The 24,813-nt window shown below is 39.3% G+C and overlaps 1 protein-coding gene across 6 annotated transcripts in view; it reads right to left on the bottom strand.

Moving 5' to 3' along the window:
- Positions 1–14,730, bottom strand: part of CC2D2B (coiled-coil and C2 domain containing 2B) — a 94,563-nt gene extending 79,833 nt beyond the window's left edge. For 5 of the 6 annotated variants that reach the window (XM_053207291.1, XM_053207292.1, XM_053207294.1 and 2 more), the window contains exons 1-2: positions 10,720–10,786; positions 6,724–6,789 (exon numbers count right to left, since the gene is read on the bottom strand). Coding sequence is in view for 1 of the 6 variants with exons in the window: in XM_027062707.2 (XP_026918508.2) it covers positions 1,847–1,930; positions 6,724–6,789; positions 10,720–10,761 (192 nt within the window). In the remaining 5 variants the exon portion in view is untranslated. Of the gene's footprint in view, positions 1–1,846; positions 1,931–6,723; positions 6,790–10,719; positions 10,787–14,588 lie in introns of those variants that run through there. The other variant, XM_027062707.2, reaches the window with a different exon arrangement.
- Positions 14,731–24,813: the final 10,083 nt, after the last annotated feature.

The raw sequence follows: 24,813 nt of genomic DNA, 5'->3' as shown, positions 1-24,813 counted from the left end.
AGAGTTGTCAGACACAGTATCTTAGATTATGTGTCACTTGAACAGAGACCCAAAGGTAGTGAGAGAGAGAGAGCATGAGGATAAGGGAAAATCTTCCTACACAAATCAAAGGTAGAAGTCCTTGAGGCAGGAGCATGCTGTGAGGAATAAGAAGGAGGCCAATCTGTCTGGAGTTGGGTGGGAGAAGGGCAGAGAAGTGAGCAATGAGGTCAGAGAGGTACCAAGGGGGCCAGGTCACATAGGCCTTGGAGGACTTGAGGTTTTGTTTTGAGTGACATAGGAAACCATTAGAAGGTGTAAGCGAAAGCATGGTCTTAGATCTTAACGGGATCACTCTGCCCACTGTATGACACAGAAAATAGCCTGTTGAGGTAACAGTGAAAACAGAGGGTGACACTGACAATGATCCAGATGAGAGGTTATGGTGGCTTAGACTAGGGTTGTACCAGTGGGGGTGGTGAAAAGTGGGTCAGATTCTAGGATACTTTGAAGGTAGAACCAATAGGATTTGTGATGAATTGGATGTGAGGTATATTGTCATTTGTTTATTTATCTTCTTCCTGTAACACATTAGGCACTCAATGAATGTTCCAATGAGTGTTGAATAAATGAGTTTCAAACATGTACATGCTCCGCCAAGTCATCTGACCTCCCAGAGTCTCATAGTATGGGTTAAAGAATGAATTTTTCTGGGAAAATAAAAGAATACCCATATCCATAAAAGAGGATCCAAGGATGACACTAAGGTTCAGCTGAGCAACTGGAAAATGGAATGGCCATTTACAAATATGATTCTATTCATATAAAAGCCCGTGTCCGTGCAAGTATGGGCATAAGAATAGAGAAAGATGTGAAAAATGATAGTGGTTTATCTCAGAGCAGTGGGATTTCCTGTGATTTTCAGTTTCTTCCACATGTTTTCTGAATTTTTAAAAATACTGTACATACTTTCTTTAAACTTTTAAAAGATAAAGCTCTTTTTATTGTAGAAAAAACAACAATAACAAAGAAGGACCGAAAGGACCGGGGCGGGATGCAGAGAAACGGGGGTGGAAGGGAAAGGGAAGTAAATCAGAATGCAAATGGGTGCCCAAGAGGGACTCCTGAAGCCTGAGGGATTAGAAAACAGCTGAGGGGTGTCAAGAGACACTGGGTCCAGTAGTGCTGGGGGAGAGGACCAAGGAAACTGTGCAGAGACTGAAGGCAGAGAGGAGTTAGAGAAAGGGTAGAACAGAAGCAGGCAGGGACAGCGGCGGGGGGATGGACACTCAGGAGATGGGGAAAGACTCTTGAGACTAACTGGTACCGGAGGAGAGGACCACCAGGGAGTAACAGGAGGCTGAGGGGTTTGGAGAGAAGCGGAATAACTGCTACAAATTAGAAGAGTCCTGGATCCGACCGGGAGGGAGGGAGAATCAGTTATCCACGGAGAGTAATGGAGATCGTGGAGAACAGCGTGGGACACTTGGAGAGAAGGACAGGAACAACAAAAGAAAAAGAAAACACGGGTTTTGGAGGGAAAGCCGGTGCTTCCAGCTCTATTGATGTTTAACCCTCTGTGCCTGAGCTTCCTTGCCTATAAAGTAGAGATTATAGTAACACCTGCCTCACACGATCAGGATGAGGATTGGATGATATGGTCCATATTAAAAATTCAGTACAGCATTGGGCATCCAGTAAGCACTCAATCAATGTTTAGAATTATTATTTTGAACATATTCTTAATTAAAAGAGAAGAAGGTGACTCAGTAATAAAAATTTCATCTCCCATCCAAGCATTTCATTCTATGCCTTTAATAAAGAGTTCATTGTCCTGAGGCACAAGAGGAAGGGGAACAAATCCAACCTGCTCTGAACACCGGCCTGAATCGGAGCCTTTGTCACCACACGGCATGAAAAACCAAAGGCCTTCATCGAATGAGACTTCAGTCTGTGGATTAAACAATGGTAAACCGGTATTCAGGGTGGAAATACTTTTTTCTGCTTCTAAGTGGAAGAAAAACTTTTGTGTAATGTGGTAAACACTAATTATTATCTTAGTCGTGAGCAAGGAGCACCAAGAGTCTGTTTGGTTCATTACGTTTTTTGGTTTTTGTTTTGAAGGTTCTGGTAACTGCAATACGAAACAGAATGATGTAGAGCCCAGTTCTTCTGCTTCCCAAACTATCTCTTCACTACTAAGAGTACTAATACTAAGAGTATTACCTTACAGTTTGACCAAAATGAAGGCACAGGGCAAACTCTTTTTTCTCCCAGTTTTTGGGTGCTCTGATGTGCTAACACACGAGTACCACCGCAGGGCATCTACAGCCTTTGCGGCTATAGGTAGTTCAAAGTATTAAAAGGGGCATATTCTTAGTTAGAAGTTTGCTGATAAATAAGCTCTCATTTTTCAATACTGTCAAGTCTGAATCTTTTAAATGTAAATCACCATTTCTTTCTCACACACATATTAAAATGAACTGTTTGTAGGGAGATTTGGGAGAGGAATTAATTCCATAATAAAAAATAAAACTCAGGGGCGCCTGGGTGGCTCAGTCAGTTAAAGGATCTGACTTCACTTTGGCTCAGGTCATGATCTCACAGTAGTCATGAGGTGGAGCCCTGCATTGGGCTGGTGCCTGCTGGTGCCCGTGATCTCTCTCTCTCTCTCTCTCTCTCTCTCTCTCTCTGTCAAAACTAAATAAACATTAAAAAAAAAAAGTAAAACTCATAGTTACTAGAAGCCAAATAATTTTAAAATATGTAAAATACAAAGTTTACTTTATACCTTGTTCGTATCTACAATGCAACTGTCACATTAACTTTAAAAGTTATTCACCCTGGGGCTCCTGGGTGGCTCAGTCAGTTCAGCATCAGACTCTTGATTTCAGCTCAGGTCATGATCTCATAGTTCATGAGACCAAGCCCCACATTCAGGCTCTGTACTGACAGTGCAAAGCCTGCTTGGGATTCTCTCTCTCTATCTCTCTCTCCCCCATCAAAATAAATAAATAAACTTTAAAATAAAAAATAAAAAATTCACCCTGCAACAATGCTGCATATCTAAATTGTCAGTATACACTTTACTTCCCTTCATCTCTGCTCATTGCAAAACCACTTGCTAAAATCCTCAACTTCCTGAGCAGATATTTCTATCTAGTGGTTGGTATGGAGTCTTAGAAGCCAATTTCTCCTCCTTTGAATGCATAATTCTGTAAGTTAACTAAAAATCGTTAAATCATACACTTAAAATGAGTGAATTTTTGCAACATAAAGTATATCTCAATAAAGCTGTTTTAAAAAGTGTAAAGAGGGAGGGGTTAAGATGGGGGACCCTGGACTTTCCTTGTGCCTCAAACACAGCTGTATTGTGGTCAGATCACTTGGAACACCTAGGAAATCGACCTGCCCACTGGCAGAAGGATCTCCACAGTTGGAGGGAGACAGCGTGGTAGGTGTGAGGTGCATGGAAGCGAATTGGGGGAGAGAAAAACAGTGGCGCCACGGAAGGGAGGGAACCCTTTCCATGGAGAGACCAAAGGGAGAGAAAGAGAGAGAGATTGAGAAAGTGTGGCATCAATTTCTCACAAAAGAAAAATCTCTCTGGATCACAGACTGGGGAGCAAAAAGTGCTGAGTTCCACAGGGTTGTTTGTCTGTCTGTCAGTGTGTTTGTTTTCCACAGGGTTTTTTTTTTTTTCCACAAACTTCAATTGGAGCTCAAACTCTGAGGTTTTGGAAGTGTGCAACTTTCTCTGGAGCAGAGCTGTGACATGTGCTCCTGGGGAGGAGGGAGCTATCCCCTGAGTGCATAGTGTGGTACAGAGATCTCTGGGGCGCATTGTGACAGAACATTCCCTTTCCTGGAGTACTTTTGGAAGAGGGTTTATTGCCTCCCCAAGGACAAAAGACCCTAAGGGTGCCAGCCAAAGACCTTTCATCAACAGGTCACAGAGGTGCATCCAGGGGGATATAACCTTTGCTACTTTTAGCAGTGCTACTCCATAGATTCTGTGCACTGTGCAGGCGGGGGGCTGTTTTTCAGGGACAGAGGGTGTCAGACACCGTGTGGAGAAGCTCTACTCTGGAGGAGGGGAATGGATCCACGTGGTGTCAGGTCCTTTAAGACTTTGGGTTTTGAGCATTTGACAAAATACAGCATCCTTTCTTGATAAAAACCCTCAAGGAAGTCAGGATAGAAGGTATCCTAAGATACCTAGGAATAAACCTAACCAAAGAGGTAAAAGATCTGTATGCTGAAAACTACACAAACTTAAGAAAGAAATTGAAGAAGTAATAGAGAATCACTCCATGGATTGGAAGAACAAATATTGTTAAAATGTCTATACTACCCAAAGCAATCTACGTGTTCAATGCAATTCCTAGCAAAATAACATCAGCATTTTTTTTAACATTTATTTATTTTTGAGAGAGAGAGAGAGTGAGAGGGAGCAGGGGAGGGGCAAAGAGAGGGAGAGAGAAGATCTGAAGCAGGTGCTGCGCTATCAGCTAAGAGCCCAACACGGGGCTCAAATAATGAACCATGAGATCATGACCTGAGCCAAAGTTGGACACTTAACTGACTGAGCCACTCAGGCGCCCCAACACCAGCATTCTTCACAGAGCTAGAAAAAGCAATTCTTAAATTTGTACAGAACCTGAAAAGACTCCAAATAGCCCAAATAATGTTGAAAAAGAAAAGCAAAGCTGGAGGTATCACAATTCTAGACTTCAAGCTGTATTACAAAGCTGTAATCATCAAGACAGGATGGTACTGGCACAAAAACACATACATCAATGGAACAGAATAGGGAACCAAGAAATGGACCCACAAACATATGGCCAACTAATCTTTGACACAGCAGGAAAGAATATCCAATGGAAAAGAAAAGACAGTCTCTTCAGCAAATGGTGCTGGGAAAAGTGGACAGTGACATGCAGAAGAATGAACCTGGACCACTTTCTTACACCACAGACAAAAATAAACTCAAAATGGATGAAAGACCTAGCTGTGGGACAGGAAGCCATCAAAATCCTAGAGGAGAAAACAGGCAACAACCTCTTGGATCTCAGCCACAGCAAATTCTTATTAGACATATATCCAGAGGCAAGGGAAACAAAGCAAAAATGAACTATTGAGATCTCATCAAGATAAAAAGTTTGCACAGCAAAGTAAACAATCAGCAAAACTAAAAGGTAACTGATGGAATGGGAGAAAGTATTTGCAAATGACATATTGGTTAAAGGGTTAGTATCAAAAATCTATAAAGAATTTATCAAACTCAACACCCAAAGAACAAATAATCCAGTGAAGAAATGGGCAAAAGACATGAATACACACTTTTCCAAAGAAGACATCCAGCTGGCTAACAGACACATGAAAAAATGCTCAACATCATTCATTATCAGGGAATTACAACTCAAAATCACAATTAGGTACCATCTCACAGATGCCTAAATTTAGGTACCATCTCACAGATGCCTAAAATTAGGTACCATCTCACAGAATGCCTAAAATTAATAATTCAAGCAGCAGCAGATGTCCGTGAGGATGCGGAGAAAGGGGAACACTCTTACACTGTTGGTGGAAATGCAAACCGGTGCAGCCAGTCTGCAAAACAGTATGAAGTTTCCTCAAAAAAATTAAAAATAGAACTACCCTATGACCCAGCAATTGCACTATTAGGAATTTATCCAAAGGATACAAAAATGCTGATTGGAAGGGGCACATGCACCCTAATGTTTACAGCAGTGCTATCAACAATAGCCAAATTATGGAAAGAGCCCAAATGTCTATCAACTGATGAATGGATAAAGAAGATGTGGTATGGGGCGCCTGGGTGGCTCAGTCAGTTAAGCATCTGACTTTGGCTCAGGTCATGATCTCACAGTTCGTGGGTTCGAGCCCTGCGTTGGGCTCTGTGCTGACAGCTGAGAGCCTGGAGCCTGCTTCAGATTCTGTGTCTCCCTCTCTCTCTGCCCCTCCCCAGCTCGCACTCTGTCTCTCTCTTTCTCAAAAATAAATAAACATTAAAAAAAATTTTTTTAAAGAAGGATGTGGTATATATATACAATTGAGTATTACTGGTCAATCAAAAAGAATGAAATCTTGCTATTTGCAACAATGTGGATGGAAGTAGAATGTATTATGCTAAGTGAAATAAGTCAGTCAGAGAAAGACAAGTATCATGATTTTACTCATATGTGGAATTTAAGAAACAAAACAGATGAACATAGGGGAAGGGAAGGAAAATAAGATTAAAAACAGAGGGAGGCAAACCATAAGAGACTCTTAAATACAAAGAACAAACTGAAAGTTGCTGGAAGGGAGGTGGTGGGGATGGGATAAATGGATGATGGGCATTAAGGAGGTCACTTGTTGGGATGAGCACTGGGTGTTATATGGAAGCGATGAATCACTGGGTTCTACTCCTGAAACCAATACTACACCGTATGTTAACTAATTGGAATTTAAATTTTAAAAAAAAGTAAAAACAGGGCACCTGGGTGGCTCAGTTGGTTGCTTGTCTGTCTCTTGATTTCAGCTCAGGTCATGATCCCAGGATTGTGGGATTGAACCCAGCATTTGGCTCCACTCTGAGCATGGAGCCTGCTCAAGATTCAATCTCTCTCTCTCTCTCTTTCTCTCTCTCTCTTTCCCTCCCTCCCTCTGCCCCTCTTCCCTGCTTGCACTCTCTCTTTCTCTCTCAAATTAAAAAAAAGTGTAAGAAAATTTATTTACCTTAGGCCATTGATATATCTTATCATCAATGAGTAGGTGAGTTAAAGATTTTTCGCCTTGGTTAATCTGAAACACAACATAAATAAGTGTAACGGAAAAGTTAATCTTCACAAGTACGGCCACAATTGTGCTCATAAGTCTTTTGTCCAAAGGGATAAAAATCAAATTTTCTCAATGGTTTTCTTATTTTTTTCGTTTTTTTTTCTTTTAACAAGCATATACATGTTTTCCCTTGAGATGTCATCTAGCATCACCAACTCAACTTTTCTTGGCTTTAGGTTTGAAGAAAAAAAGCATGGAAAAGAACTTGAAGATGTTGGGATTTAAGGAGCTATATATTAAGGCTGAATTTTCACTCTTTTTTGACAAAGAAAAGTCTATTATGATGCATATTGCAGTAAACAGTAAATCTGAAAATAGGAAAGAAAAAAGAAGCATTACCTGAACATTTTTTAGTTTTTCTCTTACTTTGCCTCTCGACATTTCTATTACATTTTGATTTTCTTCTGCATCTAAATCTACTAAGAAGTCAACATAATAACATAGAGTTCATAACACTTTCTTATAACATAATTAAATAGCAATAGTGGCAAAAGTACTTACTAAATAGCTAAACTGCATGTATTTCTAAAGATTATGACAATTATGAAGACTCGGTCATTGCCCCATGTGAGCTCAGAACCTAAGACCATGGCTGTTGTCCCTTCCCTCTTTCTCAATCTAGACTAAAAACAGGATGGAATTTTGTTTCTTTTTGTGACTTTCCTCCTAGCTCCTGTATCAGCTATCGGCTAGAGTTTTTCTTTGTAGTCAGGCAAAAAAAGAAAAAAAAAAAAAAGCAAGCTCAGATAAGCATGAGAATAGTCATATTCTATACAAACTGTCCCGCAGAATATACAAATAACAAAGCAAGGTTATTTCAATCTGATTAAACTGGAGAAAAAGGAATCTGAAAGGAAGAAAGATAAGTTTCTAGGTACCCATTTTAACTACTAATGTCGGTTCTGTAAAGTCAATATAATACTACCAACCCCCCACTTCTGCCAGCTCTTAGGGATATGAAACATAGGGTATAAAGAAGATTCCAGTGTTGTGTGCACTCCAACCCATGTGTAATTTTCTGCTTATCCACCCGACAATCCACCAGTTGGCCTGAGAAGGACAGGGGTTGTGCTGTCCTACGTACCTTAGAAAATGGAGGGCCTATTGGTTATTCGACCTAGCATTTGTCTTTTTCTTCTCCTTTGAGTACTCAAAGGTTGCACAGAGGCTGGTGGAAATAAAGGCTAAGTATAAAGCTAAATCACTGTATGTCATGAGAATCTTACTGCAGTATTCCTTGGTAAATTTAAAAATTGCTGGTTGGTTTTATACTCTACTCCCAGAACTTAGAACGGCAGATGCCACCAAGTAGGTGCTCAATAAATGTTTGATGGATGGATGACCCAGGGTTCAACCATATTTATCTGTGTTTCTCCCTGAGCTCTACGCCTTCCCGAAGCAGGTTCTGTATCTATGTATCTTTATGGTCTAACACAGTCTCAAGCACTAGTGGCTTCTCCACGTTTGTGAAAAGGGTTAGAAAACAAAACTTGGCTTTATTACACATATTTACTATGTATTTTCTTATGCCCATCTTGCATTATCCAGGTAGTTTCATTTCTGTTTGAACCCATCTCTTAAGAAACTTGGGTTCCCGGCTGAAACCCGAGAATTAGATGTAGATGTACATCTTTAAAAAACAGAAACCAACAGTATCAGAGTGGTGGTATACTTATTTCGAAGCTTTTTGGAGGTGCTTGTCTATATTTTCTTCTGCACTGTTATCTTCTGGCATCTGCAAAGAAGTTGAGGTGGGGGGTTACCTTGCATCTTTTTGTTTTATCTTTTCATGTGGTCATCAGCCCTTTGAAAGTCATCACCTTTAGTATGCCAAGTTTTATTCTTTGCCTGTTTTCTTAAATTTCACCTTTTTATCAACTGATATGAGCTCTTTAAATATGGTGGATTTTAAATTAAGAAACTGCTCTCTGTAATATCCAAAAGGACGTTTTAATGATAAAATCCAATGGGTAAGTTCTTAGTGTTCACGTATTGCCAACTTCACATATCTTTTAGGAGGGTCAAATAAGATCAGACATATGAAAATACTTTGAAACCCAACACTATCAGTGTTAGCTATTCTTTGATTACTCTATAGCATCTGATGACGTTGGGCACCTTTATTTTCTGAAAACTTTGTATGTCACTGTTCTCCACTCTTCTACCTTTCTGGCGCCTTATCCCGTGTACTCTTCAATAGTCACACTTCTCTTCATAGCTTAAATGTGGGCATATTCCAAGGCCTCAGAGAGTGTGTGCACACATTCCCAGGGCTTCCCAAATCTCTGTCCAATCTTGACTGCTATCCTGAATACCATATTTCTAGCTGCCTACTGGTTTTTCTGATTGAATATCTTACCATTATCAAAAACTCAATATGTTCAAATGAGCTTTTATTTCTTTTACAGTTTTTTAGGCCTTAATATTCTGCAGTTACACCATACTAGCAATGTTAAGTCTTTTTTTAGGACAAGATAGATTATGAGTTTGTTTTTCATTTCAAGTTTAAGAAATACAATGGCAAAAGACTCCTTAAATTACAACTAAAACAAAAGACGTTATCACAGTAAAAGCCTCGTCTACAGAGTTTCTGAAAGAACTTCAAAATCTACCAGTGCTTCCTGGACCACACTTAAGAACTATTGAGGGGTGCTTGCGTGGCTCAGTCGGTTAAGCGTCTGACTTCAGCTAAGCGTCCGACTTTGGCTCAGGTCATGATCTCACAGTTTGTGAATTCGAGCCCCGCTTCAGGCTCTGGCTGAAGGCTCAGAGCCTGGAGCCTGTTTGGGATTCTGGGTCTCCCTCTCTCTCTGCCCCTCCCCTGCTTGCACTCTGTCTCTCTCTCTCTCTCTCAAAAATAAACATTAAAAAAAATTTTTTTAAAGAACTACTGAATGAGGCCAACATAAACTAAGATGTTCTGTTTTTATTAAACCTGTAGTATCTTCCTCAACACAATTAAAAATACCTAATTCTACTCTTGACCAAGGAACAGCAATCCTTCAAGGTGGGATGGAATATCAACCCTGGCAAGTGACTGACAGAGGTCTCCCTTTAATTCCTAATAAACTCATCCAGCATTTCAGGGTTCTGCACATTTCTCTGTAACTTCCCACTAGAAGGCAGGGATAAAACAGGAATCTTAGCTGAAGTTACTCCAAAAGACATGTAGATATTGGTCCTATATATGTTTAATCCACCAACTAAAAAGAGAAAACTTTTTTTTTTGAGCAAAGCAGCAATGGATTGCTGGCTGAGAAAACAGGTAATTGAATTAACATTTATATAAGAGAATAAATAAATAAATAAATAAATAAATAAATAAATACTTCACCTCTAATACTATTGTACAATTAACCGACCAAAGAGTACAATTCATTCTTAAGTTTATTACTTTTTTAACATATGAACTATGGTGTCTCTCAATTGGGTAAGGGACCCCAAATGTGGGGTGACCATCCGGAAAAAGCCAGTGATGCAGAAGGTGAAAGAATTCACCTGGGGCAGAACAAAGGAGCTAGAAGTTTACTGACTCCCCACAAGGAGGAGGCGCACAAGACAGTAGAGGAGAGGCTGTTTGCCATGAGGCAGTGGGAGGGGGCTGTTTTCAAAGAGGGAAGGTGAAGAGGTGGGGCAATGAATGGAATTTCCCTTTTGGTAACTGCCTGGTTGTAAGTAGCCCTTCAGCTAAGGCCTCTGGATATTTTGAGGCCGGTGGCCTGATGGGCCTGTCTGTGTTTCATTGCTCAAGCCTATTTGCCTGAAAGTGGTCTCCACATGAACTATGTAACTTGAATATAGAACCAAATAGATCACATTGTTCAGGATTATCCTACATTTATAATTGGGCTATTAGTATAATCAAGATCCTTATAAACTCCATCAATCCCTTACCTTTTTTTCCGTATCTTCTCTCCTCTTTGAGATCTTTTTCATGATGGTTCTTTCATTTCTAGTTTCTAAATAAATAAGAAAATAGTCTTAAGGATGATATATTACTGAAAGTATGATGTGATATTTAAAAGTATGCTACTTAAATATAACTAGAAACTAAACAAAGAAATATGCCATCACTTTTAATATGCAGTAAAAATGCTGGCTAATGTAATAAGACATGTAAAAGAAGAGGTATAACTATTAGAAAAGAGAAGACAAAGTTATCATTGTTTGTAGAGGATAGGTTTTTATATGTAGAAAACTCAGGACACTCAATCAAAAAGTTTAGACACAATTAGAAAGTTAAGTGGCAGAATATAAGATCATGTATATAAAAGTTAATAGCTTCCCTATATATTAATATGACAGAAAAAAACACTTTCATAATAGCAATACAAAAACATTTTCATAATACCTAGGAAGAACTTCAATTAAAATATGTGGGAACCCTCCCAAACTATAAAACTTTAGTGAGAAAAAATATCTGATTAAACATGGAGAGAGGCAGGGAGATTGGTTAAGAGGCCATTATAATAGTGGAGGTGAGAGATACGAGAGATCTGGATCAAAAATAGACGTGGGTGGGGCTCCTGGGTGGCTCAGTCAGTTAAGAGTCTGACTCTTGATTTTGGCTCAGGTCTGGATCTCACCATCTTGGGATAGAGCCCCACGTTGGGCCCCTTGCTGAGCATGGAGCCTGCTTGGGATTCTCTCTCTCTCTCTCTCTCTCTCTCTCTCTAAAAAAAAAATGGAAGTGGGAATGGAGGGTGGAGAAAGATTCATTTAAAAGGTATAAGTCACAAGATCTCATGAGCAATTAAACATAGGACAAAGTGAGGGAAGAATCAAGGACTCTAGGTGTTTGGTTTTAGTCATCGAGAAGAAGTATCATTTCAAGTATTGTCAATGTAGGAATGAAGGTGGAGTAGGGAATCAATAAGTTCAGTTTTTGGGTGTTACTAATGGATGTTTATAGGACATTCAGGTGAGACATCCAGAAGATGATTAAAAATACTGTATAAAAATAAAAAAATAAAAATACTGCATAGAAGAGAACAGAACAAAAGAGAAGTCTAAATTAGCAAAATTCTTTGTTTAATCAGTAAATAGACATTTAGGAAATAGATTTAAGACTCTTTAAAGCATCTTTAAAATTCTTCCTAACAACATACCTAAATTAGGCACAACAGGAATATGATGTCAGGAAAACAATTTTTAACTTACTTTGCATTCTGCAAGAACATCTAAAATGAACTTAAAATCAATATCTGGCTTACCAATGCCTACACCTGTAAATTTTATCTGCTAAGCTTGGGGAAACATTAGCGACAACACATCCTACAGATAGTTAAATTACAATAAATCAAATAAAAAACTTATCATATGAGAAATTTTTAACCAGATATTGTTTTGCAGACTTAGTGAGGTTTCTAACCTGGTTCATTTATCATTCCATAAGATAAATAAATGATTATAGACAAAATATTAGATAAAATTGAAGATCTGGAAAAAACTGCATTTGCTTTTTGAAAATTTGCCTAAGGGAAAATTGTGACTCATACCTTCTTACGGCAATTCACTCCTCTTTATTAAAAAATTGCCTCCAATAAGAGACTTAAAAACTGAGAACAATCTGAGGGTTGATGGGGGGTGGGAGGGAGGGGAGGGTGGGTGATGGGCATTGAGGAGGGCACCTGTTGGGATGAGCATTGGGTGTTGTATGGAAACCAATTTGACAATAAATTTCATATTAAAAAAAAATTGGCTCCAACAGTTAAACCCAATCTTCTCTTCAAGATTATTGCTAACTTACAATTCTTGCAGTTAAAGCTCTTTCTAAAGGGTAAGGAAATTGAGGATTAGCTTTTTTTTGTATAAGATGACCTGGAGGTCCATAGTCAAAACCTGAGAACTAAAATCAAATAGTTCATTCATTCTTTTCTGATCCAGAGCAAACAGAAGGCAATTTATGTGTATAAATGCTACTTGCTTAGCATTTAGAAATCTCTGTGTTCTGCCAATTTATCCAGTTACACCTTTATCACCAAGGTGATTCCTGAAGTGAAATTTTATGTTGTGTGTAAATTTAACACTCAATCACCTTGATTACTTCTGTCACATGCCATTTGATTTCAGGAGTGTTAGCAGAATAAAATTACAAAAAAACTCTAGCATATGGAATAGTCACAAAATGCATATTCTGTTATCTAGTATTTCTTTGGTTAATTATGAACTAACTAGAAGTTTTTCCTTTAGTTTTCCCCCAACTCTTGGAAATCTTCCCAAATGTATTAATCCATCTTCCTTCTTTAGCGGAACTAAATTCTGTCTCAAATCCAATTTTATCTCTATCTTAGTTCATCGATTGTCACAGAGTCTGATCAGTCCTTTTTGAACTCCCGTATAGCAGTGTTTCTCAAATAATGCTTTCCCAGACTTCTTTGATTTGCATTCTGATGGTATGCAAAAAACATAAAACCTCACTCAAAGTTATGATACAATTAAGGTAATGGATAGCATTTTGCCAACATCAAAATTTATTAAATATATGGCAAATATACTGGTACTAAGATGTGGAAAAGGTGGAATTTAACAAAAAATTCTACAATTGGTTAAATATAACAGCATTATTTCACAAGATGTCACAAAAAGCATCCTGGCTTCCAGGTGTTTCATTACCTGACAAATTTGAAACCAAATACCTTTTAGTTAACTATAATCTTATTTTCTAAAAGAAAAAACTAGGAACAAGTGGCCTAACAAAGATTTTCTGTGAATTCATATAGAAGTCTTGGAAAGGCATCAAAATGGAATCATCCACTGCACAGGACTAAGCCCCCAAATCATCATAAGCTGCTCCTGTAAGTCAAGAAAGATTTGGGTTCACTTCCCTTGAGACTTCAGGCACATAAAAACTGAATAATGCCAAAAACAGGTTACAAAAACTATGGCATATTTTGAAAGTTTATAACACACACACACACACACACACACACACACACACACAATGTAATTTTGTTACTCCCAAGTTAATTACAGGGTTTATAAAAAATGTACTAATTCATAGAGCAATAGTAGGTCCAGAAACTGGACACAGGTAAGTCCTGTGATGTTGTCTTTTATTTAAAACTGACAACATATCGCAGTGCCTGTGCTTTGAGTTTCAGTCCGAGAGAAAGTCAAAACGACGGGCCCTTTCTGAAAGTGAGGCTAAAAGACCACTTGGTCTGCCTCCCCAGCTAAGCCCTGCTTCCCACTCTCCAACATACACCTTCCACTATAGCCTGACCACTCTTCTTGCCACTCCCTGCCACATCCATCCTTTGATTTTTGCAGTTTTCCTCTAATCTAGAGCATTTCACGTCTCAAAGCCTAATTCAAACCCCGCATCTTCCAGGAAATTGTTACTCTGACCCTTCTGTGACCTTGAAGAGCACGATTGCACTTTTTCTTCTTACGTCCTACTTTGCAAGTTCAGCTTTCTGCCTACCATAACGTGAGGATGAGAGCTGGGGTACGAACTCATTCGTCCGCCACCAATCCTAACAAGATGTTCAGCACACAGTAGACAATAAATAACATGGTCTTGGATTTGCTGCAAATCAAGCTCGACTCCCGAATGCTGGAAAATGGGAGTGTTTCTCAACCCTCTCAATTCCCAAAGGGCATGATTGACAGGTCGGCCAGGTTCTGGGGACTACAAGTTTCTAGCGGCCTGTGCGGGTCTCGGGTTACTGGGGGCCGCCGCTGGTTTTGCCCACAGAGCAGGGCTCCAACAGACAAGATAGTGGGGTCCAGGGGGCTTTAACAGGCAGTATGACATTCACCTGGATGGAGAGTGCACTCTTGTTATGTTACGAGGACGCACCATTTATTGCGGACTCTGGGAAGGTCACCAACCGCCCAGCAAGGATCCCGACCACCGCGCCCGCCGCCTGCCCAGCGCTCGCTCCTCGGGCACTGACGTCAAGGCGGTCCAGGAGCATGCGCGATGCGGCTCGTGAGGGTTAGAGCGTGCGCCTTCGGGAGTCTTCGGGAGTTTTCGGTGCGCTACGTCTGTTCACGCGCAGCCTGGGCTTGTGACTCGAATTGAGGCGTCGGAGTCTGTCACTCCTGCCCTGGCTTATAGTTCCTGCAGGAACGCCGGCTTTGATCACCTGCGGGCTGAGTGCGCGCCCCGGTGGCCGCAGCTGCCTGAGGGTCTGTTCTGGAAGAAGCCTGAGAGCTGGTTGTCCTGGCGCGTGGGAGCCCTGAACTTCTCTCGTCATGGTGAAGAACCGTATCCCCAACGGGTGAGTACCTGCCGCGAGCTTCCCGGCGCGCACGGGTCCGCAGCGACAACCGGAGTCCTGGGGGACGTGCGCGCGAGACCGCGTCTCCAAAGTCAACGTGCGTCGAGTGGCCTCCCGCTGGTGTGCGCGGCGGATGGCGCAGATGGGGGCGCTGATAGCGTGTATTTACTGAGATGTATTATAACTACACCTAAGTGTTATGAAGTATATTGGCCTGAATATACAACAGGCTAAAAGGAGGCAGTGTAGGATTTGAGATCTAATACTGGACAGTTTGTAGTTTAGGGGGATTAAAAAATAAATAAATATATATATATATATATATATATACACACACACACGTGTATGTATGTGTGTGTATATATATATATATATATATATACACACATATATATACATATATATATCAGACTTATTTTCAGGTTTAAAGGGAAATAGTATTGGTCTAGCAGATATCTCAGTTTAGTAGTCCCAATCTCACTTCCAAAGTACTTAAGTTATTTTTATTTTATTTTAATTTTGTTAAGTTGCTGTCATTATCAGGAACTTCACATGAAAATCGAGATTTCTTGAAAAATCAGATGTAGGAAACCAGATCTGTACATGGCAATAGTCCGTGATTTGCAGGGTCTTCCCTGTGAAGAGTAAGCCTCTTCGGTTCTTCAGTCCAAGTGTCCCATCCCCCTGTAGCCTCCGCAGCACCAAGACTTAGTTTCGTTGATTTTTTTTTTTTTAAATCATATCTTTCTTTGGGACATGTCTTACTTAGGTATGTCAGCCTGCCTGGCATTTGAATTTGTAACTCCAGCTGTAAAGGGTAAATGGGAGGAAAGAACTGAAGTTTATTATATTACTTGTTTCCAGAATAAAACGTCATATTGAGTGCAGCGAGGCGGTGCTGTGAAGGACTGTTTTGTCAAAAAGGGTGGTTACCTGCCCTATTATGAACCTCATAAGATGACTCCACTTAAATATGCTTAGAGGCCCTTCACTTGGTGAGTTGTAGTTTTAGCATCTGAACAGCCTGGGTGATCATAGTTTTCAGTGTCCTACCTCCCACCTGGGATTATGGTGAAATGTGACAGTGAAAGTGCTTTGTAAACTAAAGCCTCTAAACAAACTAGTAGCAGTAACTCTAAAACAGCAGTTTTCTTGTCTGGAGGTATAGACTTACTTTTACCTTCCAGTGACCCCTCTTCCCAAAGTTTTTTGTTTTGTTTTATTTTGTTTTTTAAGAAAGAGAAGAAATATATAGGGCTACAGATGAGAGATACTCTAATTGGGATAGATTTAGAAAACAATTTAAAAATGTACAATTGCCCTTTTAAATTATAGAATATTTTAACATGAGTTTTTCAGAAATGTGCTGTTTATTTGATCCAGTTAGAATACAATTTAATTAAACTCTCTGCCTTATTTATTTATTTATTTTTTTGAGAAACTGTCCTCTGTTATAACAGCAACTCCTGGTGATTGTATTTTGCATCCAGTCTCTTTTCCAAGTAAAATTCTGTGCATCACTGTAAAAGCCCTGATGGGTTTTATACATGTCGTGACAAAGTAATCACACTGAGGATTTTTCCATCTCAAGCCACTACATTCATATTCAAAATAATTGTGATTCTCAGTCCTATACTATGTCTTCCTCCACTCATTTGCCCATTTTTCAGAGCTGTCACAAAACCAGAGGGTCCGCCATGAGAAGGACAGCTATAGCTGTGTATGCCGGGGTGGGGGGGGGGGGTGAGGGAGGAGGGGGGGGAGAAGTCCCTGAAAAAAAATGAAATTGACAACAGAGTAGTATTTGAATAGGTGGAAAGATTTTTCTAGTAGACATTGTCTATAACATCCTTCTGTCCCTGCCTCTATAATCTTAAATTAGTATTTTCATCCATTCACATAGCTTGAATGATTGACAGCTTAACAACTTCTTGATCTGTTAGTAGTGCTAAGAACACTATAGTTTTTCTCCATATAGTCTCTACCTTTTTTAAAATTGTTTAATTTTGCAATGGTAATTGCCTTTTATCTTACAATGTGTCCAAGAATTCTGTAAGCAAGTTTTTTTTTTTTGTATAGTGTACGCTAAAGATTTCTGCCTTCTTTAGGAGCTCAATAAAATTTTGTCTGTCTGAAAACCAGAAACCCAAAAGTATTGCATTCCAGAAGCAAAAATTGGGAATGTATATAGACTCACTTTTTTTAAAAAAGTAGCTGACCAGATAATTCAAATGAAGCACCAGTTTATTTCGATTCTATCATTTATGTTATTGTGGAAACATTAGTTGTGGAAATAAATGAATTGAAAAAAGTGCATGTTATAGTAATGTTTGCAGTATTAGCAGATGATCTAAAATTCCTTTCATATGGTTTCCTTGTATAGTTAATGCTAAAAGAACAGCTTCCAACTGGATGTCAAAACCAAAGATGAACATGTTTATAGAATTATCATGGTCATAATTGAATATCATTCATAATGGTGGAGTTATGCTATCGAGGAAAGAATAAATATTATAACTATTCATGGGTATCTTATTCCACAATGAAGAATTCCATCAAAGAAATGATCTTCTAGAAATGTCACAAGCAAAAATCTAAGAGTTAATGAGTTACTTAAAAATGAGGCCTTTTATTTAGAGATGAGGCCTTTTATTTACTTTTGATAGAAATTATTTTCTAATTTTTAAAGAGAAAGAAGCCTAATCCAGCATCATTGCTTTGTTGGATTTTGGTGCCATTTGGATTGTATTTAAAAACTTGAGAAACTGTATTTTTCAATTCTAGATAAATTATCAAAATCAAATTTCTGTTTTTGCAAAGCAAAGGACTACTGGAACATAGTAATCATTCCTTTTTGAAGGATAGTTTTGCTAGATATAGACTTCTTGGTTGGCTAGAATTTTTCTTTCAGCATTTGAATGTCATCCTACCACCTCTGACAGTCATTATTCCTAATGATAAGTCAGCTGTTAATCACATCAGTACATTAGGTAGTGATTTTATGAAGCCAAACTTATTCAATATTAATTTAATGTTTATGGAGTATCTGTGGTATGGCAGGCACTGTACTATGAAGAAAGACAGACATGGTCACTCTCACAGAGTTAATGGTCAAGAGAGAAACCACGATTTGTCAGAAAAAAAATTCACATAATCATGTGTGTAGTTACAAACTCTGTTAAGTGCCAGGAAGGAAGGTAAAAGGTATGTCTAAAGAGAATAGGTGGATGGATGATAGACACTTTCCTGAGAACTGATATAGGAGCTGCAAGCTGAGCATGACTGAAGGGGTGACATGGGAGAAGGGGCAGAAGGAACAGCATGGAACATTGGGAGGACTGAGGAAAGGAAACCAGGTGAAGCCAGACTGGGGAAGGAAAAATGGAGCAGCAATGAAGCTGGAGAAGTAAGCAGGGCATTAAAATGCTCATTTTAAGAAATACTCATGTGTTAAAATTAGAATTCATAAAAAATAACAGGAAATCATTAGATGACAATTATTTTTAATACCAATTTCTTTACTTTGTTTTTCATAAAAAGTTATAAAGATGTTTAAAGTTAATGAACTGTATTTCTTTTCAAAAAAATTTTTTTAATATTTATTTATTTTTGACAGAGAGAGAGAGAGACAGAGCATGAGCAGGGGAGGGGCAGAGAGAGAGGGAGACACAGAATCTGAAGCAGGCTTCAGGCTCTGAGCTGTCAGCACAGAGCCCGATGTGGGGCTTGAATCCACAGACCGCGAGATCATGACCTGAGCCAAAGTCAGACACTCAACCGACTGAGCCACCCAGGCGCCCCAATGAACTGTACTTCTTAATTGAAGATTGATCAGAAATTAAAACAAGACATCTCCAAAATAATGTTGAAGAAGTGACTTTGTTTCCTGCTTACTAAAACACTGTAGGCTTTCATGTTTTACTTTGATTATTCCTACATTTAATACATATTACCACTTAGTATAAATCAGTGATGATGATGTAAAATTCATAACTATTTTCCTTCTTTTACCTATTATCCAAGAAAAACAAAGACAAAATATTGTTTTGGGTATTGAAAGTTTATATCAGGAATGAATACTACCTTACTCACTGTAGAAGTGCTGTACATATGTAAAACCTTCCATTATTTTTGTGTTTTCTTTTTGAAGGAGGAAGCAATAAATTAAAATTTCATACATGATAGCACTCAGAAAGCAACTAACCAACAAATTAGGCCCTATTTATTAAAGAATAATTTCTTTATCATCTTGAGTTATTAAACTATTTTTATTATAATTGTTATTTTCATTGCAGGTGGAGCACTGTGATGCCAATTGGACATCCTCTACCTGGGACACAATTTATTGTGTTTAAAGTACTTTTAAAGGGAATATGTAAATTATTTTCTTATTTATCATGTAAGGAGAAGAATTGGGACTGATGTGATCCATGTTTACTTAATGTTATGTTTTTCTTCATAAAAATATGTGAATTGTAAGTTTCCAGCAAATGTTTGACATTATGGAAGTAACAGTAGACGTTTTCACACATGTAATTATTAATTGCTCATTCTAGTGGAAGGGAGTATTTTGAATTAATTTTTAAATAATAGCTTTATTGGTGTGTAATTCACCTATTCATATTCACCTGGTTAATGTAAACTGTAGTTTTTAGTATCTTCATGATGTTGTGCAGCTGCTACCACAATTTTGGAACATTTTCATCACCCCTCCCTCCCCCCAAACCCAAGCACAGTAGCAGTCACTCCTCTTTCCCCCTAGCTTCCACCCCCACCTCCCAGGCAACCACTAATCCCCTTTCTGTCTCCATAGATGTGACTGCTCGGGACATTTCATGTAGATGGAATGGTGTATCTGCCCTTGGTGATTGGCTTCTTTAGCATAATGTTTTTAAGATTGACCTATGTTGTAGTGTATGGCACACTTCATTTATTTTTCTTGCCAAGTTAATTTTTCAATGGTTCAATTTATTTTATTGAAAAAAAATTTGACAAGATTAAATTTTTTGAGCAAAAATATCTTTAATCCTAATGTTATTTTTGGTTTTTAGGTTTTGACCTATTTAAAAAACAAATCCAGGGGTGCCTGGGTGGCTCAGTCGTTTGAGCGTCCGACTTCAGCTCAGGTCATGATCTCACGGTTTGTGAGTTCGGGCCCTGCATCGGGCTCTGTGCTGACAGCTGGGATCCTAGAGCCTGCTTCGGATTCTGTGTCTCCCTCTCTCTGCCCCTCCCCCACTCACATTCTGTCTCTCTCTGCCTCTCAAAAATAAAGAAAACTAATAAAAAAAATTGTTTTTAATCAAATCCAAAATAATCCAGAAATAAAGATGGATAACTTTTTAGTACTTCCCCCCGAAATCAGCACTCCTTTACTAATTTGTCATATCCTGTGTGTAGTACTTCCTAAAAAAAAAAAAAAAAATTCAAAATACTTGAAACCCATGCCATGTTTTTATATGACCTCAGATGCATGGCAGCTTTGCTTTCTCCTACTTGCTCTGACATTGGGAACATATGAGCACATAGTTCAGAGTCTTTTATGCTGACCCCCAATTTAACTCAGCCTTTTCTTTCATTGGTCTTTAAGTTACTTTTTTAACATTGAGATATAATTCACATACCATAAAATTCACCCTTTTAAAGTATATAGGCAAGTGGTTTTTAATATATTCATAGAGTTGTGTAATCATTGCCACCAATTCCAGATCATTTTCTTTCCCTCAGAAAGAAACCTTGTACCCATTTCCCCTCCTGTTGGCCCCTCCAACAGTCACTTAATCAACAGAGTGACCCAGGCTCCCCTAAAACCTTGTTGTAGAGGAAAATAACTCTCGAACCTTGTTCAATTGGATTGGTGCCATCAAAGATGTCATCTGTCATTTTTTCCCTGATTAGGTGACATTTTGTCTTGGATATCTTGCTGCCATGTCATACTTCAACATACATGTAACCAAACATAATCATTTCTTTACTTCTACACCACTCCTTCCCAAAAATACAAATTAGCAAACTCTTTAACTTTCCTGTTTCTCCTGAAAGCACCACTGTTAAGCCTGTCAGTCAACTTCAAATCCCTTGAGTCATCTCTGTCTTTCTGGTATCCTATATCAGGTCAAGGGCTAAAACCTATAGATTTTTTTCTTCTATAACGTGTCTCATATTCTCCAGGTCTTTTACCTGATTATGCAGCAGCTCGTCTCTTTTATTCTTTTTTGACCGGTTGTGCCTAAATGTAATTTTCATACCCATTCCAGGTCCTTCCTAAAAAAAACTTCAGTTCTCTCTGCCCTCTGCATTGTTTTTAGTGTGTTTCATCTAAACTCCTTTCCATATTCTTCAAGGCCCAATTTAATCTGGCCCCATTCTCATCATACTCTTCTCTGTTTCCTACAACAAACCATCTCTTCACTATCTCACGAACATTCTTGATTCTGTAATAGCAAGACTAAAAATGACTAAAGGTACATTAATTGGGGTCTGGATATTAAAATTCTAAAACACTATAGATAATATTATGCAGACATGAGAAAAAGGATTTTGATCTATGAATGTTGATACAGGGCAGAAGAGCTGGGAGAAATATCTCTGAGGCACACCAGGCTTTCAGTGAGTGCAAGGCATTTGTTCCCCAAAGGCAGATAGCAAGGCAGACAGAAATCTCCAGAGGCATGGAAAACTGACCCAAAAAGAAACCCTTGAGGAATGTTGTGTAAGAGAAAGAGTAAGCTTTGTAAATTGCACTTGAGCTGGCCCACTGGGACAGGCTGCCAAATGGCATTCAGGCTGAAGATGACCACTTATCTGAGAGTCAGCAGAAGGAACTCCATGGAATGCTAAAGTAGTGGCATTACCAGGCAGCTTGTTGGAAATGGAGAACCTCAGCCTCACCGCAGACCTATGCAATAATTTTTTGATTAACTAAAATTAATATCTATTTTGGGGTATCTGGGTGGCTTGAGGCTGTTAAGCGGCCAACTCTTGATTTCAGCTCAGGTCGTGATCTTGTGGTTCGTAAGTTGGAGCTCCATTGTCAGGCTCTGTGATAACAGTGCAGAGTCTGCTTGGGATTCTCTCTCTGCCCCTCCCCTGCTCATGCCCACGTTCTGTCTCTCTCTCTCTCTCTCTCTCTCAAAATAAATACAAACTTTAAAAAAATTAGTAGTAATTCTTAGGTGAGTTACATACACATTACATTTTGATCAGCATGACTTTTAGGGTGCATTCTAATCCTTAAAATTCTACTTAAGTAATATGTGCGATCAGGTGCTGTGTGGTGAGCTATACAGAAACTAAATGCATGGTCCAAGAAGGAAAAGTTCAATGTAGGTAATCCAAGGAGGCACCACCAAAGAATCAGGAGTTGAGCTGGTCCTTAAAAGCTGGCGGAAGACATAGATCATGTCAAAGATTAAAAAATATGGATACCGAAGCAGAAATAGTGGTATGGACCAGATTTTCTGGCAGTGGAGATAGAGATTAACTAGGACTATTACCTTAGTTCCTGCTAAAATAGCTCTGAGGCCAACTTTTCAGAAAGAAAGAAGTCACGTATCTTCCCCTGAGGAGCTTAACTCAGACACCGAATAGAACAAATAGAATGGTCTAAGTGTTCTTTTATTTTTTTAATTTTTTTTAATGTTTATTTATTTTTGACAGAGAGACAGAGCACGAATGGGGGAGGGGCGGAGAGCGAGGGAGACACAGAATCCGAGACAGGCTCCAGGCTCTGAGCTGTCAGCACAGAGCCCAATGCGGGGCTTGAACTCACAGACCACGAGATCATGACCTGAGCCGAGGTCAGACGCTCAACCGACTGAGCCACCCAGGCGCCCCTGGTCTAAGTATTCTAATGCAGGCCCAGGGAAAGGGCTGCCCTAGCACAGGGAAGAAGTTTATTCTGACTTGGAGATGTGAAAAAGACTTCACTGAAGGCATCTGAACTGAGCTTTGAAGGTAGAGTGGGGTAAAGCTGTTCCAAATTGAGCGAAAACCTGAACAGTGTTGGGTGAAGAGGCAGTCTACCGTATTTGGAGTGTAGGTAATGTCAGAGGGGTGGAGTGGGATGTAAGCCTGGAGACAGCTTATAGGCATGGATCAAAAAGCTTGAATGTCTGTTGGAGAGTTTGACCTTATTTTGTAGGCAATGGAAAGCCACCAGCAATTTTGTTAGGAAGCAATGTGATAAAACCTCCTTTTTAAATATATATGTATATATTTATTTTGAAGGGGGGAGTGGCCGAGGGAGAGAGAGAGAATCCCAAGCAGGCTCCATGTTGTCAGCATTGAGCCTAGCACGGGGTTCCATCTCACGAACCAGGAGATCATGACCTGAACTGATATCAAGAGTCAGACACTTCACCAACTGAGCCATCCAGGCATCCAAAACCTGCTTTTTATAAAACTTATTCTGGCTTTAATAGGTTGGAGACGTGACCACCATTCCTGGTATCAGGTCTTTACTGGGGTGATAATAAGATTGGAAAGGGGAATCAGAATGAAAAATGTTGCCATGGCAAAGTGTGCAGGTGCTGTTGATGAAGTTGATTCTTATCCTGGTTACTTGAGGCAGTAGTGGCTTTAAGTTATACAGTTCAGGCAGGGCAGGTTTAGGAGGAGAACCAGTATGGTTTAGGTCACAGCATTCCCTACCTAGCTCTCAAGGCTTGCCTCCCCTTTCTTCTTAGAACTTCATTATAAGGAATGATGTTGTTTCTTAGGTGACTGTGTCTCATTTGTCATCGACTGATCCATATTCTCTGGTGAGGTTTGCTCTTCAACACACATTCAATAGGGATATTAAAATAAAAAGTCAACTCAGGTGCTGATGAGGGTGATGCCACTACTGTATCAACTTAAATTTAAAATTGAGAAATGTAGGGGCACCTGGGTGGCTCAGTCAGTTAAGCGTCTGACTTTGGCTCAGGTCGTGATCTTGTGGTTTGTGAGTTCGTGAGTTCAAGCTCCATGTCGGGCTCTGTGCTGACAGCTCAGAGCCTGGAGCCTGCTTTGGATTCTGTGTCTCCCTCTCTCTCTCTCCTCTTCCCCTGCTCATCCTCTGTCTCTCCTTCAAAAATAAATAAACATTAAAAAAAATTTTAAATAGAGAAATGCAAGGGGCGCCTGGGTGGCTCAGTTGCTCAGTTCGTGATCTCACGGCTCATGGGCTCAAGCCCCTCATTGCGGTCCATGCTGATGGTGCGAAGTCTGCTTGGGATTCTCTCTCCCTCTCTCTGCCCCTTCCATGCTCTCTCTCTCTTTCTCTCAAAATAAATAAATAAACTTAAAAAAAATAAAATAGAGAAACGCAAAAGGTATAGTAGTGCTTCTGTCACATGTATAGTCTTAAATGCCAGTTTTCTAAAGAGAAGGTTCATGGAGGTACTCCTTTCCCCGTTACTAAAAAATCCATCATACCTGTGATAAAAACCAATTATATTCAGTTGTATTAGGTTCATGTACAAATAAAAACTCGGGTAGTTAACTACACATTGTCCTAAACACATAAAATGAAGAAAATAGACACATGTTCTTTTAGGAAATCTACCATTTGGGAATATATGGCTAATTTGCAAGCTGCTAGAGCATCCTGATTGAGGCTGTGGAAAGAAGTGGCAGATTGACTGTCAAGTACTTGAAAGTAATGACATTTTTAAAGAAGAATATTCCTTGACAAGATAAGTAGACTATAATTTATAGAAAACACACTTCATGTTTTAGTTTAAGGAGACACTGTGGTGGGTTCAATCATTGTGCCCCC

This window comes from Acinonyx jubatus, chromosome D2 (genome assembly GCF_027475565.1).
Source record: "Acinonyx jubatus isolate Ajub_Pintada_27869175 chromosome D2, VMU_Ajub_asm_v1.0, whole genome shotgun sequence".
NCBI classification, from domain to species: domain Eukaryota; kingdom Metazoa; phylum Chordata; class Mammalia; order Carnivora; family Felidae; genus Acinonyx; species Acinonyx jubatus.
The sequence above is the reverse complement of the archived record's forward strand: the minus strand, read 5'-3'. Positions and strand labels throughout refer to the sequence as shown.